Genomic DNA, 17,598 nt, shown 5'->3' on the forward strand with positions numbered 1-17,598 from the left:
CGGTTGTGCGATAACTTTCACTGTAGTTTGTTTGGGAGAAAATGTTGAATTGCTCGTATTAAGAGCATAATTTATTTTGGACTGTAGCGTATCTGTAGCTTTTTTTTTTTTGTTTTCTTTGTTTTTTATGTATTTATTTTGTTTCTTACATTCCTGATCAAAACTATGAATGAAGTTGTACTTGAGTTGTAAACTGTTAAAACAGAGATTGAATAAAAAGGGAGCTAAAGCGCTGCACCACACTCTGAGAGTGGATGCATCACTTTGAAAAGCAGAAGAAAAAAAAGTGAAATGATGTCCGCTTTAGAATTTGGTACTTTTTTGTCCTCTGCAAGCAATACATGAAATGTCTCAATCATTTAAGACTGTACTGTGTTTTAAAGCAACAACAAGTGATGCATTGGCTTTCCATGCGTCTTATCAGATGAGACGCAAAAGTACCAAAGTTCTCTCGTTTTATTCTCTTGAAACCACAAAGAAGAGTGATACTGACTGAACTAAAAACCCTGTAATGAAAAATAGAATTATTTCTGATGTGAATTTAAATCCCAAACTGTGTGCTACACCTGCTAAAATGACACGTTTATGTACTGTAACGTACTCTGGATTAAAGTGTCCACTTCGTGGAGTAGTACATTTTCCAAATCAGGAAACATTTGACTGAAACCTGGACCCTTTTGGATGCCACTCCCACTTGTCCTTAGCGACACTGTTTAGTTGTCTGAAGCCCAGGCCATTGTTTCTGATGTTTAAAGTCGTACCTGCAGATGCTCGGCTAGCAAGACGCTGAGCAGAGAACCAACGACGCTAGCTCCAGTAGACGCTTGTTTACTGCGTGTTGTTAGATCGGTTCGCTAGCAGTGCTTGTCATCACATAGTAACGTTAAGTGGTCATGGTCCCCACACACACACCACCAACGACGCTCAGTGTCAGTCACATGCAGTGTGTATTTGCTGTTTTTCAACTTTTTTTCTTTTGTAAACTTTCTACATGAATTTTGTACTTTTTTTCTCTTTTTTTATACAATAAAGATAAGGAAACTATCTTCCCCTGTTTGGTGTTTTATGTCCAACATTAATTAATGGAGTGCCCCAGTAGCTCACCTGGTAGAGCGGGCAGCCCATTGAGTCCTTTCTGCAGCGGGCAGAGTTTAACAATGACCCCTTTGCTGCATGGTGTTCCCTCTCTCCTTTCACTATGTAATATATGAAAAATAACCTTTAGAAAGCTTTAGAAAACTACATCAATGTCATTATATAATTTTAATTTATATGAAACCATTTGTGTCTGTTATCATATAATACTGTTTCAAGTAACAACTATTTCTAAAACAAGTTTTGTCGGAGCTGGCTGATGAAATGGAGAGTATAATGTGCTTTAATAGTTTTTATATATTTTTTTTCCACACTTGTTACTGCACTTATTGAACAAAAACAACCGTTTTGGAGCTGTTCCTGGTAAGACTGACCAGGCAGGAACTACAAGGACTGAAAGTTTTACGAGGAAACGTGTTCAATATTTTTTAAAGAGAAAGCTAACTTTGAGAAATCCCTGAGTAGAATATACAATACAATTGTAGATTAAATGTATGTTTGCAAATCAACTAATCAGGGGATTCCAGATACTGTTTGTATCTCCGGGAAGTAAGATCCAAAAACACACCTGCAATTACCGCGTATCACCACAGGTGCCTCCAAAGAGAACTAAACGGAGACCTTCAAGATTGTACGTGAAAGTACAAAAGTGTTCGCATCAAAATATACTTATTCTACCAAACATAAAAGTACTCATGATGCAGAATGGCCCATTTCAGAATTATTCATCAGAAATCATGTTTATTGCTAAGTATATTACACATACAAGGAATTTGGCTAGATGAATATACTGTATATAATAAACCAACTAATACATTTTATATATATGTATATATATATACAGTATACATATATATATATTATTTATAAAGATGTGGTGCTGGAAATAGAAATACACAAGTAAAGTACAAGTACCTCAAAATTGTACTTCATTAACTGAGATAATGCAGGCTCAAGAGACTTATTGGTTAAATAAAGGTGAAATAAACCAAATGAGTAAATAAAGGATCTCCTTTACACTCCACAAAGGCACGGGAGTAGGATGATGACTTCGCTCTGCTTGGGGATGAACTTCACACGGTGGAAATGTCACTTTGCAATGACGCCACCCTCAGGCGAGGACAGCGGCAGTTTATTGGTTTGGCAGATGTTTACAGATGTTGGTGGCTGTCTGGGGTTTAGAGCAGCAGCCCTCTGGCCATGCGTGACAGTGGATGTGGTCTCCGTCACATCTGGAGAGCAGCACGGATTAGCAGACACGAGGTCAAGACCCTCGCTGCTCGCACACACACACACACACACACACAGATGCACCACAAGTGTTTACAATGATGGTCAACATGACAATCCGGGACAACATGCGCATCAAAATACTCCAGACCATGTTTTGATGCTCTTACAGAGGCCTTGAATAACCCTGGAACTGCACAGTGGATGCATTGTTATTATAGCATTTATTCATGTTGTTGTTCACATCACCTGGTTTATACACGTAACGTAATACAGCAGGAATGTCTTTGTTTTTTTATCATTTACTGTCTGTTTTTATTTACAAATAAACAGATACTAAACACAACACGTATATAACTGGCAATTTAAAAAACAATGTGTTTAAAAGATGAAGAATGACACTTGAAGTGTTGTGATTACAGACCAAAATGACTCTCTGATGTTCCTTAACTGATCTTTGACTTTAGACCATTTTACTGACTTCTGAGTAACAATTTGTGTTATTTTCATAAAAATGAATGTTGGTAAATATAACACATTCATACGGGCCTCTACAAGAGCTCGACGTTTAGTCAGTCTTTGCTGGGGAACATACCCTGACATTATATTATATTAAGCTATTGTTATTTGATATATTATATCATTGGATTGTTACTAATGCCTAGGAAAAAAGCCAACCTGCATTTGAAGTGAGAACTCCAGATTTCTGCTTCCAAAATGAAGAAATATTTGCTGCTTTAATCTTTAGAGCTGAAGCGGTTAGTTCATTAATTGATTAGTCAACATCAACAGAAAATGTTAAAAAAAATAAAAAATGTCTTCATAATTTTAGTCTTTTTTTAAGTAACGGTTTTCCCAGCTTCTCAGATGTGCTATGAAATATTATATATATATATTTTTTACTATTTAATTTATCTTAGAAAATAATTGGCCGATTAATTAAGACTGAAAAGAACTGTGAGTTGCAGCCCCACTAATCTCTACATCCAACTATAAAGCGAGGAATCTCTGTGTCTTCTTTGCAAACCTCGAGAACCGCTCATCGGATCTACTTCACACTCTGTGTTTTTTTTTTTCTTGGCTCCCCATGGTGCAATTTGAAGACACGTTCAATATTAATAAACTGTAGCTGTGGGGGTGGAGCTTCAAAGCTCTGTAGACTTGAGCTTGTCACCCACAGCGGGCATTTCAGGCCACGGCTCGCTCGACAGCAGTTCACTTTTGCTGTTGGATGGTGAATATACTAAATTTCCTAGCAACACTTCAGCCGCCGGGAGCCAAGCAATGGGTTCGTATCGGGACAATGCTGTTCAGCAGCAATGCGAGCGCTGCACTAGTAATAAACAAACGCAGGAATTCACCAGTGTCTAAGGAATAGCAAAGACCTTCTGGCCAGCCAACACACAATAACACACCCTTCACTTCTATCTTTGTGAGGACACTTTGTTGATATAAAGTATTCTCTTTTCCCATTATCCTAACCTTAACCATCACCACTAAATACTTATGCTGAAACCTGAAACTAACTCTAACCTGCAACTAACTCTAACCTGAAACTAACCCTAACCTGAACCCTCAAACGGGCCTTTGAAGGTCCTTCCCAAAGTGAGGAGCGACAAAAATGTCATCACTTTCCAAAAGCGTCCTCAATCTGAAGGTCTAAAACTTCTAATGGTCCTCACAAAGATGGTTGTACAAGTAAAGACACACACACACACACACACTTGTCTGTTGCTGAGTCAACAGGCAGCATTGGGACCAGATATCCTCGGTTAAACTCCTCTGCAGAATGAGCCAATCACGCGACCCTCAGAGCCAAATCAGGGATCTGATTGGTTGCAACAACAGACACTTGGTCTTTGCTGCTAAGTGGAGAGAGTGACCACACAGCAGGAGCTCCGCACTGGGATTTAACTCTGTATGGGTGTGTGTGTGTGTGTGTGTGTGTGTGTGTGTGTGTGTGTGTGTGTGCGTGTGTGAGAGAACAAGACAGGACATGAAAGACAGAGAGCAGAGTCAGCATGAAGAGCGCATTGAATGTGTTGGCAGATAAGAGTTTAGGTTTAATTAAAGGGGCAGAATGAGCTTAAAGGGACATTCCGTAATTAATCTTCTCTCCTAATCCCAGGAAAAGAGAAGTGGCACTCTGTGCTGCCTAACAGCTCCTTTGGTTTTGTTCCTAAATCAGCCGTAAACACCAATCAAAAACAGACTGGTGTTGGTTAATATGTATTCATGGGAATTATTCAATTATTTTCTTATTCTCTCTGAACTTGCAATGAACCCGGTGTGTGAATGGACTCAATCCTGTCTCTATTCAAATCAATTGTCACACATTTCTGCAGCAGAAAGCCTCATGGGGGAATAAAAGTAGATATCAATTTAGTTACAGTAGGAATGTATCAAGGGACCAGGAGTCCTGAGTTTCACATTTGCTTCATCAGTCATTTATAGAGTGGTTGGTGTATTTTTTTTGTTCAAATAAACAATCAATTAATAACTAGTGCATAACTGGCAATTTAAAAACAATGTGTGTTTGGAAATTAAGAATAAAACCATAAAATGAATATGTGATAACTGATCAAAACATAGTCACAGATGATCCTTATTGTTTTGATCGATGATCTTTCAGCCTGGTAAGTCTTGCCATACACAATATCATGTTTTTTTTAATAGTAGATATCACATAGCATTATCACAGATGCATTGATGCACAATCTGCATTTTGCTGTTGTACCTGCAAATGTAACTGTTAGTCAAATCTGTAACCAGGCATCGTATTTTACAAGATGATCCCATGATTTTTATGTTGAATCTTATTAATTTGCAAAGAAACTAAATCTGTCAAATGGGGATATCGTTTTTGTGTTTTTATCATTTGGTCGATGGATTAATGCAATGGGGGGGGGGGGCTTACAGTTCAGAGTGATCGCTTTGGGGTTTTTATGTGGAGCAACATTTGTGTTCTGCAGTTGCCACCACAAAAATAAAACTTTCTAGTTTGCTTTGATTAGCCTCAGTCCTACTTAAAATGATGGTTCAAAAGTGTCAAATATGGACACTGACGTCCAGAGGCAGCGATTCCTTCTTTGTCTTCTTACAGTAAATCTGTTACCTTTGAAATATCCCTTTGGAGGATTTGTGTCATGTATGTATTCTTGGCTTCACACAACAAACTACACTGAACGTAATAGTGCTGATTTCTGCTAGGTGTCTTTCGCTCCCCGTTCCAAACAAAGAGGAGTTGAATCTCACCCGATTCTCCCCCCTGGCTCCCTGACAGTCAAGACAAGACGGCAGCGAAGATAACAAAAACAGGGATTTATCCATCTTGTGTCGTGCCTATAACTTTTCTATTAGCGGAAATGATTGGCTACTGAAGCAGTTGTCGCTCACTTGCGTCTGGTCATGAGGAGTCAGCAGTCACTGACGAGTTATGCACTAGTTAATAAAATATTTTATTTATGAATCACTGCAACCACAACAGGTCCTAGAGCATACGGTGGTAAATGAGCACAAAATATATTTGGCTGAAGGGTCCAGTGGTGTGAGAGATTAGCTGTAGACAGGCGGACAGACAAACAGACACACGTGCAAGCACATGATCTCTCCTCAGGCTTACGCCTGGAAGAGAGAAAAACAAACAAACAAACAAAGCGGTGGTGGGAATGAGATCCGGCAGTTTGAGAAGAGTCAGTCGTCTGTCTGGGGAATCTGTCACTCGTCCAAAAAGCTCAAATGACATGTAATTCACCTCAAAGTTTGCCACAGAATCGATTGGTTCCCTTTTGAGCCACAGAGAGAAGCTGATCTTTGGTTGATGGACACCACCGTAGACATTTCCTGTTGCGGTTAAGGTCACATGTTTTGCGGGTCATTGTGGAAACGCTGCTTCAGCTCCCCATGAATGAAATGTATCTGAAGAGGCAACAACCTTTAATAAGTCGCCCTCATACACCTCTCCCTCTCATTTTATTGTGTTATTGTAATGTATCACTGATTTGTTTTGTATAGAAAACTATTTCTGAATTAACCGACTTGACAATGCAAAAAAAGTATTTTACATAAGATGACACTTTCCTGTTGAACTATTTTTAACTGTAAACTTACATTTTTATTTTTTTAAACAGCAGAATGACTCAGCGACCTCGTGGCACCTGCTGTTGAAAACACAGCAGTCGACCCTTGCAGGAGTTAAACTGCATCAAAATAAGCGTCATTATTTCCATCTACGGTAAGACACATCTCTGCGGTTCAGGTTCCCCAGGCCCGGCCGGATAAACAGGTTCAACCACGGTCAGACACGGGACCACGGGTCTGGTTTTCCCCCCTGCAATGCTCGCTTGTTGTCGCTGCCTTATTTGTCACTGAGGCAGCCATGTTTGGTTTGGTGAGTCACACGCTGGGGCGGTGAGAGGTTATTACCAAATATGGTCATACACTAAGCATCATGTAACCTTCAGATTTTTTAATTTCTAACATTGCATAATTCAAGGCCACCGTGTTTCATGACTGCACCTTTTGCATCAAATGGAAAATGAATATTGATTTACACAGATTTCCTTGCACAACATTAGTTTGTACTAATTTACATGACACAAGAGTGTCACGATTTTAAAATAAGTGGAAAAAAAATCTCTAATCTAATTTTCCAAATTAAAAGAATAAAACAACATGATTGTTATTGTTTAATAAATCCAGAAACCTGAGGCAGAATCATTTCACTTAACAAGGTTTTATTAGTAAATGTAAAAAAAAAAACAAAGACCAAATGCCAAAAGGTTGGAACAACAACAGGTTAACTTTATGAGTAGTGGAGCAAGAACTGATATAAATTATCTGACAGAACAAACGAAAGAAAAGACATACATTTGCTGGACATGAATTTGTGTGTAAAACTGTTTAGTTGGGGCCAAAGTAGTCGACCACGCCGTTGCCTTTACGACCATCGAAGAAGAAGAAGTTCCGGTGAGGAGGGTCTCTTTGGGAGAGAGCCTGAAGGGAGAGACAGAGAGAGAGAAAACACTTCAGCACACACATTCATTTTCTCCCGTCAGGTGTCTGAGGGGACACATCTTTATGTCTGAATGGTATTTCATGCTTTTAATTCCATGGAGATCAAAACTCTGAACAACAGTTCAGTCAGGAGCAGGAGCAGCTTCCTGTTCCAGTGTCAAGTGTTTAGGACAAGCTGGAATATCAACAGGCAACTCTTCAAAACTATTTCAAATGCAAATAAAACATTTGGTGTCTGAAAAAACAGCTGATTACAAACTTGACTGAACGGTAGTGTACATAGTACATAAGTAATCAACCCGCCACACAATACTTTGGCAGGTAACTGTTCACTTTGTGAACTAAGAATCAACGTACCAGCCAGCACGACCAGAAAGAATCTATTTAATGCCAGTTTTCTAGTTTTGTTAGAGCCTGCAGACACACGCAGACACACGCAGACGCAGACACACACACACACACACACACACACACACACACACACACACACACACACACATACACACACACACACACACACGTCCATCACGCTTTAAGAAGTTCTGTTGGCGAGGCGAGCTCAGTGAAATCACTCAGATTCACCCGGCGAGACATCAGTCGGCCAGTTGCAGTGGGTTTCATCATCACCTCCATCATTCTAGAGACGGCAGGTTGGCATTGTGCCAATATAATGCAGTCAGTCCCCTCCCTCTAATATACACACACACACACACACACACACACACACACACACACACACACACACACACTTACCCTGACCTGAACTCCTGTTACCTCAGCTCACCGTGCACGCAGCTCAGAAAGAGATGGTTTTAAATCAACTGTGACTCAATATTTAGTGCCCAGTTCAACTCATTATTTTGGATCACCGATGCTTTTCTGGCCTGGAAAACAAATTCAAAATCCAATGCAACGGTATCCTCCCCGTCATGTAACACTGTGGGAACATGAAGTCTGAATCATTTCACTCTTAAAGACTATTTCAGATGTAAATAAAGCATTTGGTGTCTGGATTAAGCTGCTTTTATCACCGTTAAAATAGTTATTATTGAAGTTAAGAAGAAAAACATCGATATAACAAACTTCTGAACGGTAGTGTACATAGTAATCAAGTAACCAGTCATGAGGCCACAAGATATATGGCCAGGCTAAATAGACAGACAAACAGACAGACACACACACACACACACATATAACCCCTCAGTTACAATACTGAGTCTGCGAATCCCATCAGAGGAGACTAATGAAGTTACACAAAATCTGATTTAAGGACTATAAAATAAAATACATCTCAAGTCCCCAAATTCAAACATGCACATTCGAGGACTTCTAATGTTCCTCGAGATCTCGTCGTTTGTTGAATTTTGAAGTTCAAAATGTTTACTTCGATTGTGATCTTTGACAATAAAGTTTATTGTTCAATATCTCTGCCACACACTGTCACAGTGCATTTGCAGAGATCTAAGAGAACAATGTCTGTGTACGTTCAGGGTTCAAACTGCTTTTTAAAGAGTCAAATTTAAGCACTTTCAACCTCCCTAAACACACAACGTTCACACTCTCGAAGCCTTTATCATCACATCTAAATTCTTACTATAAATGCAAGTGTGAAAAATGTTTTTAATTTTTTAAATACCCACAGCACTTTACCAGCTGTTCATGTTAAAACGATTGTATGTTTTGCTCCTGATTATGTAATGCTGAGCTGGCTCCGGTGAGACAACAAGGACACATGACGACGTCATCGTTTCATTTGGAATATCGAAAGATTTCTGGTGCGTGATCGTGTATGAAAATGAAACGCCACATTATGTTGAAAATCAAGAGTTTTTTCGAGGAGTACGTTCCAGTTCAAGCACGTTCACAAAAACTTGAAAACATTTTCCAGACTTTGTACGAACCCACGTGTATGAAAGGAACATAGTCCACTATTTTTACTATGAAACAACAATGAGCGTTTTACGTTGTTCAGCTCGAGGACTTTATAAATCAATCCCCCTTTTTGAGGGGCTTCTGCCAGGAGCGTCACACGGAGTCTGGCTGTGGTCACAGTGACGATCCTTCTTCTGCACAGAGAAGAGTCTCTCTGAAGCCGACCCAGATAACCAGCTGAGCGGCCACCTGTCAACTGACCGACCCCCTCACACACCCGTTTTGCCATCATTCACCACGGCGGAGTGAATATCGTGAGACGGCATCAATAACGTTAACCTCTGCAGATCGTTTCCCGGAGTTACGAGGCTCCTTTTAATGTTTACATGCTCACCTTGACAACTTCCTGTCCCAGAACTCCTCCCACGACGGCGCACACCGGAGACATCTCGGAGAAGCAGTAGCTGAGGACAAAAAAAAAGTGTGACGTTGATGACAAACAAAAAATACCTCCATCTGGAGCCTTGCTAGTGAGCCAACCAAAACGTCTTTATAATCAATAATAATCCCCTCCCACAGATGTAGACAAACTGGGTTAATGTCGGGCGGATCTGCCGAGTGAAGCCAATGCGGAAATGTCTTAAAACTTGTATTCTCTCTACTGACCAGCAGGGGGCGACTCCTCTGGTTGTATAGAAGTCTATGAGAAAATGACTCTACTTCTCTCTTGATTTATTCCCTCAGTAAACATTGTAAACATGAGTTTATGGTCTCAATCTCTAGTTTCAAGTCTTCTTCAATACAGCATGATGTTTATTTGGTAAATTATGATCCATTTACAGTCAAATAGACCATAAAGCAGAGTATGCTTTAGGGCGGGGCTAATGTGATTGACAGGTCGCAATAGCTACCAGTCGTATACGGCGTCTCTACGTCACTCCTCCGCATTCCAAATATGGTCACTTCTGTTCAGTAGCTGCAACAAAACAACATGGCGACGGCCGTATTCCAAGATGGCGACGGCCAAATCGCCGAACTCGAGGCTTCATAATGGCAGACCACAAACCAATGGGTGACGTCACGGTGACTACGTCCACTTCCCATCTACAGTCTGTGTGTAATGTGGAAGTTATTCAGTCTCCAAAACCCAGTTTGAAAGCGATTAAGGCCACAGACTTTGTGGAAACAATAACACAGACGTGCTGTTTCTGTGTGGATGTGAAAGTGCAGTAATTGATCGATCAGTCCAGATTTTCTTGCATTGCAATACGCTGAAATACATAATTTCATAGAAATCTGAAACATGAATTTGTAAAAGTGGAATTTGGGCCTGCAAACATAAGTAATGAGTACACAGCTATTACACTTTATTGTTGGTGAAAGGGCAATTTGGTGAAAATATGTTTAAAAAAATAGACTTAATCTTGTCTCAATGGCATTTCTCTGGATGCATTTCCAGCATGTAACCGGATCTACAAGGGATCTGCACATATTTCTTGGTTAAAATAGAAATGTATATATTTGTTTGTTTTATATTAAAACTCAAGGACACTTCCAACAGGACATATGGGTGATGTGGGTGGCTAAGTTTTGCTGGATCCTGCTGTCTACAGCCTCCATTCCCTATCTGAGCTAATTGTCCATTCAACGTGTCACTTGTCTAAAACTCAGAGGACGCGCGAGGACGCGTTTTATACCTGATGAAGTCATCATTCAGGAGGTCAGCGCTCACTGCCAAGGCCTCCAGGACGTCATCCCGGATCTGTCTCAGGAGCGGACTGTCCTCTGGGTAGGACTGCGGGTCGGGGGCGCGGCCTTTGTCGGTGCGAAACTTCAACAGAACTGCGGAGATGGGAGGAAGGTGAACAGAACGGAGACGGTTAAGAGGCTGGAAACAAATTTGTTTCTATATAATCTATTGCACCTTTTGCCATTCATAATTTCATCACGCTTTCAAGGGACTTCCACAGTGAATTATCATCTCATGGAACGACAACATCTTATCTCTGAAACAGGATAAGATCTGAGTGCGGTTGCGCAGTGAACCGCTTCATCCGATTAGGGCCCCACGTTCCCCCGCAACAAATTCAAAGAGTGCGAACACACAGACTGCCAAGACGCACACGTACACCTACACATGTTCAGTGAAAATATTAGGGTGAGGGGGGAAAAAACAAAACTCTTTCCTGTGTCTAAGAGTCGGCTGCATGACTGATTGAGAAATGAACAATCAGAAGCGTGCACATTATTTTGGTCATGAGCAAAATTTCAAATAACCGACACCAGCTCCAACTGTGCCACACATCAACACTTCGCCCCCGTATTTCCTGTTCATCCATTAACTTAAACCGCAGGAGGAAGTCAAGTCCTCCCACGGCCATTTCCACCAGCGTTTTTTGCACCTCGGCTCTGCTCTTTAAAATCAGTGAAACTGGCGTTGGCAAAAAAAAAAAGTTAAGAGACTGGCACAAATGGCATCACGCTCAGGTTTGCGCCAGGCAGGAAATCAAACAGAATTTCATAACAGAATATAATAATGTGCACTTGGATGGAACAACGATAGCATCTGTAAAACCTACACATGTAGTCGTGATACGCAACAGTCTTCAGATTAAAGTCGAGGGAGATGGCTCTTTGCGTCAAACGGATATTTTTTTTCCGTGTATCAACGCAAAATCTGTACAAAGAGAGTGTGTAGAGAGTGTATTTGGCAGAAGTGCTTTTGAGTAAGACTTATATTATTCTGTATTTGTATATATTGTGATAATAAAAATCTTCTGTTTCTGCTTTGTCCAAATATTTTAGTCATCTTCTCTCTTGCACTTTATTAAAAAAAAAAAAAAGGGGGGTTTTAAGTAGATCAGAGATACTAATGATAAAAAGCAAACACACCCACACACACAGAGCCACGCTTCAGATCACCCGACTGTTCCTAGTCAGACAGGAAGCAGTTGTAACAGAGGAAGAGCCACTTCCTCATCGGTCGCCCAAAACAAAAAAAAAAGCTAGCTCCAATTATAGAAACAGCGGAGGAATAATAACACTGCCTCCTGTGTGATGCTCACTGAATAAAACAACAACTGTTTCCACTCAGAGAGCAGACTGAAGACAGGGGCGGGGCTACCGTTCCAGAGGCTTCTATTCAGAGAGGGCAGTTGCTGTATTAGACCGAATGTCACGACGGCTGTCACACACCCGAAACGCACCGGCCAAGAAGCATTCAGATCCTAAACTTAAGTACAAGTGCTAACACCACGAGTGACATACTGCACATCTGCAGCTGGCTGGTATTGTTGTTGTCTGATATGATTTTAAACTTCAAATTTGCTTCAGGTGCGTCAGTGATGAAGGCTGATATTTTATTTTCTATAACTGAAGTTTGTGTAACATTATGCCAATATATCATAGCGTCTTATTGCCTCTGTCCTTACATATGGAGATGTTGTAGAGTGCTAGAGTGTCATCGTCTGAAGAACTAAGTTTTCAAGACTTTTACGTAAAGAAAACATGAAATATTTGGACAGATGTTACGACTTTCTATAAATTCCCATCATACCTGTTTCCTAAATGATGCTTTCAGGGTACAGGTTATCTATAGTAGTGTTTTTATTCAAACTGACATCCTTTAACAACTTTTATCAAATGCGTAACGATCTTTGTGACTAACAATGTAGTCGTTTTGTTTTCTTATTTATTGCAAAAAGAGTAAAGTCTACCTGAGCAGAGAATGAGGTCGCTCTGTTAGCACTTGTGCGATAGTTTGTACCGTTAGCACCGTTAGCGACGAGCAGCCGGCTCAGGCGCTGCCATGTTGAGATGCAATAGGAATGCTCCCAATCTCATATAATGCACTTTCAACGTGCATTTAGTATTTGAGACCTATGCATCCTGTCAAAGTCTAACAGAATTGTTCATGTTCAAGTGTGAATGTTCAACGTTCAAGTGTGAATGTTCAACATTCAACTGTGCACCCAATACCCATTTTCTGGTTACTTCCTGCCGGTGTGTGCGTGTCATCATGCGGTGTAGATGTCGGGCTGTTCTCTGCTCTACGCTCAGTGCACATGACTGGCCATGGACAGCCTGTGATGGAAACTAGCATGCAGTGTGTGGGGATGTTGCAGGGCCAGGTGACAAGAGGGACAATAACAACTCTTAAAGAGAAGGTCATCAGATACCGTAAATAACCTGAAAAACAGGAAGGAACATTTCAGATTTACTTAAAGGGTCAAAGAGTTCCTTTGGGTCTGATGGTTCCTGAACATTTTAAACCACAACGACATGTTTGGGTTTGACATTTTAACCGTTCGCCCTTCTCCCCCGATCGACATTTAACTAACTTTATGGACTTGATCTTTGGAACCAGTGACTTTGCATGTTCACGGTAGGCGTTTCAGTCTCGCTGCGGGGTCCCTACGCATTTTCAGTTTCAAATTTCTATTCATTTTTAGACCTTTCGGGATTCTTTGTTATATTTGATCAATTCTCTGTATGGAAATTCTGTTTGTGTCCTGCCTCCTACGCAGAGATGTCACAAGACCTCTTGTGGGCTCCACCGCTTGTTGTCCCTTTTAAATCATAAAAATAACAATCTCACAATGAAACTAAAATGCACAGTTTCGCAACAAATGGGAATCCCTCAACAAAGTCTTTACAAAGTCTAAAATTCTTAGAAAACGCTTAAATATTTGTCATTTAATAGAATGAAATGGTAAAATGTAAAGGTAGAGCTGCCTCCAATTCAAAAATATCCCCTCTAAAGAGCTTAGCTTCAATTTAAAATCTTTCTGGGGTTGTAACTACTAATAATTTTCATTAATTATTAGTTTGTACTGACTTTATTTTCCTTTAGTTGATTAATTGCTTAAAATGCAAACACCCATCAGCAGTTTCCAGAGCTCACAGTATCCTAAACATCTGAAAATTGATTTCTGACAAAGAAAAAACAACAAAAGGTTTTGAATTCGAAATGACACGAATCGCAGAAAATGCTAACTTGACAATTTAGAACCTGTTTCCACTAAACCGTTGACTTTATGAAATGAGGCTTTAAGTACCGTGAAGCATGAAGTAGTCCACTGGTGTTTTCTTCATCCCGGCTTTGGCCTTCTCAGTTGTCCAGTCGACCTCCAGAGCTTCCTTCAGAGTGCAGAAACTGGCCGTCTGATTGGTTTAGAGAATACAAAAAAAGTAACGTCAATAGGAGATGTATTAATTAATGCGTTGCTTATCTTAGGACAAATATAATGACAGTCTGGTGGTCATTTGTATAGATAAGGATAGGGAGAGGAAATAAGACAATCACACTTCACAAATAATCATGTTTTTTTCCTATTTTGTGTAATTTTCTTAATGTGTTCCACCTAAAGAAAGTCATTTTATTCACCACTCAAACAGTTGTTCCTTTGAGCCGAATAGATGGAAATCATCTTCATATGGGACAGTTCTTTATATCAGTTTGGCTGGAAGAATAAAAAACAAACACATTAGTTGGTTTAATGTGTTTGAAGATGCTCTCATTGACCTTTTTCACCATGGTGGTCTCGTTGGGGTCGACTTTGGCCTTCTTCGCCTCTGGACCGTCGTTAGAATTTCCAGTCGGTTTGACCAGTTTCGGTTTCTCCCTAAAAAGAGAGAGAGAGTCAGTCTCACATTAGATACAGTCTGTTCATTCACATACACACAAACAACTCATTCTAGCTGCAGCGTAATATAATTTGACCTACAATCAACTAATTACAGTTCAACTTGTCAAATAACGCCATGAAACCGGTTAGTTAGTAATTACAATTAAAACATTTAATTAATTCCATCAGGAAATATTGAAATTATATTTTTTAAAGTTCATTTTAAACCTAACTTTCACCAAACTAAGATCCCATTTGAACACCACTTCGATAGGGAATATGCGTGTATTAAAAACGTATCAAAGGCAAAGTTGAGTCATGTAATGTCAACCGTCAGCATGGATGCGTCCAGATGGCAGAGCAGAGAGTACAAGTGTGCACCGCTAACACTGCCGAGTAGAGCTAGGTGACATATTGATAGGAGACAAGATGCTTTCTGGGATTTGTAGTTGTCGCACAATGGTAATACACTGGAGCTTCAATGTTGAAAATCTCAGTGACAGTTAAGTGACACAATTCACTGACTGTTATAACAGCCATTAATATGCTCTCCTCAGTGGTGTTAATGCTTAATGTGAGTCATTTCTAATTCCCACACCAGTACTAATTACAACTATTACCTCCTGTTTTCCAGCAGACCCGCTGGTCCTCCTGTAGTTTAAATCCCGTCCTTGTACTTTAGAGGTTCTTTCCGTGGTAAGAGCTGCTCGTCTTTCTACTTGGTTTCTTTTAATCGGCTCAGTGTGATATGTGATATTTGTGTGAACATGGAAGGAGTCAAAAATGGTTTTGGAATCTGGTTGACAGTTAATATGTCTCCATAAAGGCCTGTGTGTGAACCAATACAACGGCGGTATTGTCCTGTGGCTTTGACCTGCAGTGTCACAGTGTTACAGACCACATCCTGTCATTTCACGGTGGTTCAAATCAGGAACAAAGAGTTCAGTTTCAGAGCAGCGGTGAATGTTTTCTCTTCTCTGTGCTCATCTTGTGTCTTATTACGTTTGCTTACATGGAAGAGATGCATGGCAATACAATGTTCTGCTGTCTTGGACGACACTTCACAATGAAAACACTTTTTAATATCGCTGAAAATAATCTCTACTGCAGTGCTCTGGAGCAAGGCACTTATCCCGCAGGCAGCCGCTCCCTCACTTCGAATTGTTGTCGGCCGCACTTACTCTACGTATTTGTGCTCTTTTCCGAGGTTGCAGAACATGTAGCCGTAGTAACCATAGATGTCCCCACAGAAGACCTTGATGTTGTGCTTAGAACAGAGCTGGTCGACCCGCACCATCAGGTCTCTGGAGCAGCCTGTCAGACACACCTGAGGGAGGAAAAGAACAAACACGGGGTCAAATGGTTGCCTGATCAATTAATGCCAAAGTGCTTCTGAGTACACTACAGTACAAACCATATTTCATGAGTGAATTCATCCTTTTCTCTGTCACCGTTAATCTGTAAATGAAGCTATATTTGCAGCGTCTGTGACTTTGCGTCTAACTTTCTGTGTCCCGACAACTACAATAAAACGTCAATAGAGGATTTAATCCAAGGCGAGAGTGAACTGTGAAACAAATAGCTCCATCCTAGTAAAGCAAATAACATGTTTGCATATAAAGAAAGGAAAATTGAGTGCAACAAAAAATCTTCTATCTGCAAATATTTAAATGCTACACTGTTCATGCAGAGATGGACCGCTGTATGAGACCCTTCCTGTCAACAAGTACTGTTTACATTTCAAGAATTTGCATTTCCTCCACCTTTCAGCACCTTTAATCTCTACAAATTTGAACGCATGAAACTGAACTCCCGCTGGGTTTGGTCCGTCAGGCATCTTCTCCTCCTCCTCCTCCTCCTCTAACACGCTTTGTTTTTGTGCCGTTATTTGCTCATTTCCATTTTCATTAACACGACACAGAAAAAACGCTTGCAATAACAAAAAAATATCAAACAGTAATTATTGTCTTGCTTTGAATCCCTGAGGGGCAGACAGACATCTAAACAAACAAATAGGTTTCAGCCTGCTCAATTCTTGGAAACGACAAATTATGAACAACGGCTGACCGGCTGCCAAACCGAGTGAGACACACCTACTGCAGCAGCCACGGCAGCATGTGGTGATAGCCGGCCTCCCTCAACAAACCACCAAAGGAGGCTAAAGAGAACACGGTGTTCCACCGTGAAACCAGGGTGGGCTGGTGTCTGAATGTAAACAACTGACCGCTGGGCTGGGTCCACCTTATCCTGCTGGCCCAGTCCAGCACGCCCCAAACACCCTCAGCCCACTGATAAGAGTCCCACATGGCAGCAAGCAGACCGGGGCAAGGACCAGTGCTCCCAGTATTTACAGGAGGACGTCAATATCTAGAACATATACAAGGGGCTGAAAACATCTGTCAAGTAAAAACTAAATGTCACACTTTTATCTTTCTTTCACAAAGTGCAACAACGTTAGAAGGACTACTTTCACAGCCTGGTGGATGCACAACATCAGCCGTTAACCTCCACCTTTTTCCCTATAAATGACTTGCGTACAAATATTTGACCGCAGTGCACGCGAGTGGTCAGAGCATCAGAAAGACATGGAAGGAAAACAGGAATGCTGGAATCTCCATTTTTTTTAATGACAAAAGCAAAAACAACCTGCTTCCTTCATGAGAATCTACTCTGCAGCCCTAAAGGCTGACACAGTCACATTTGATCAATACTGGTTGCTTCACGTGAGGACTTGTTTTTTTCTTTGTTTTTTGGAAAA

The 17,598-nt window shown here is 40.6% G+C and overlaps 1 protein-coding gene across 1 annotated transcript in view; it reads right to left on the reverse strand.

The window, feature by feature from the left end:
- Positions 1–7,032: 7,032 nt before the first annotated feature.
- sae1 (SUMO1 activating enzyme subunit 1) overlaps positions 7,033–17,598 on the reverse strand; it is a 15,024-nt gene continuing 4,458 nt past the window's right edge. Inside the window, exons 4-9 of the mRNA XM_031863717.1 lie at positions 16,022–16,167; positions 14,738–14,837; positions 14,271–14,376; positions 10,911–11,055; positions 9,608–9,677; positions 7,033–7,320 (exon numbers count right to left, since the gene is read on the reverse strand). Coding sequence (XP_031719577.1) covers positions 7,228–7,320; positions 9,608–9,677; positions 10,911–11,055; positions 14,271–14,376; positions 14,738–14,837; positions 16,022–16,167 — 660 coding nt within the window. The 3' untranslated portion in view covers positions 7,033–7,227. The remainder of the gene's footprint in view (positions 7,321–9,607; positions 9,678–10,910; positions 11,056–14,270; positions 14,377–14,737; positions 14,838–16,021; positions 16,168–17,598) is intronic.

Source organism: Anarrhichthys ocellatus, unplaced genomic scaffold (assembly GCF_004355925.1).
Source record: "Anarrhichthys ocellatus isolate YVR2014 unplaced genomic scaffold, GSC_Weel_1.0 scaffold29, whole genome shotgun sequence".
Taxonomy (NCBI): Eukaryota; Metazoa; Chordata; class Actinopteri; order Perciformes; family Anarhichadidae; genus Anarrhichthys; species Anarrhichthys ocellatus.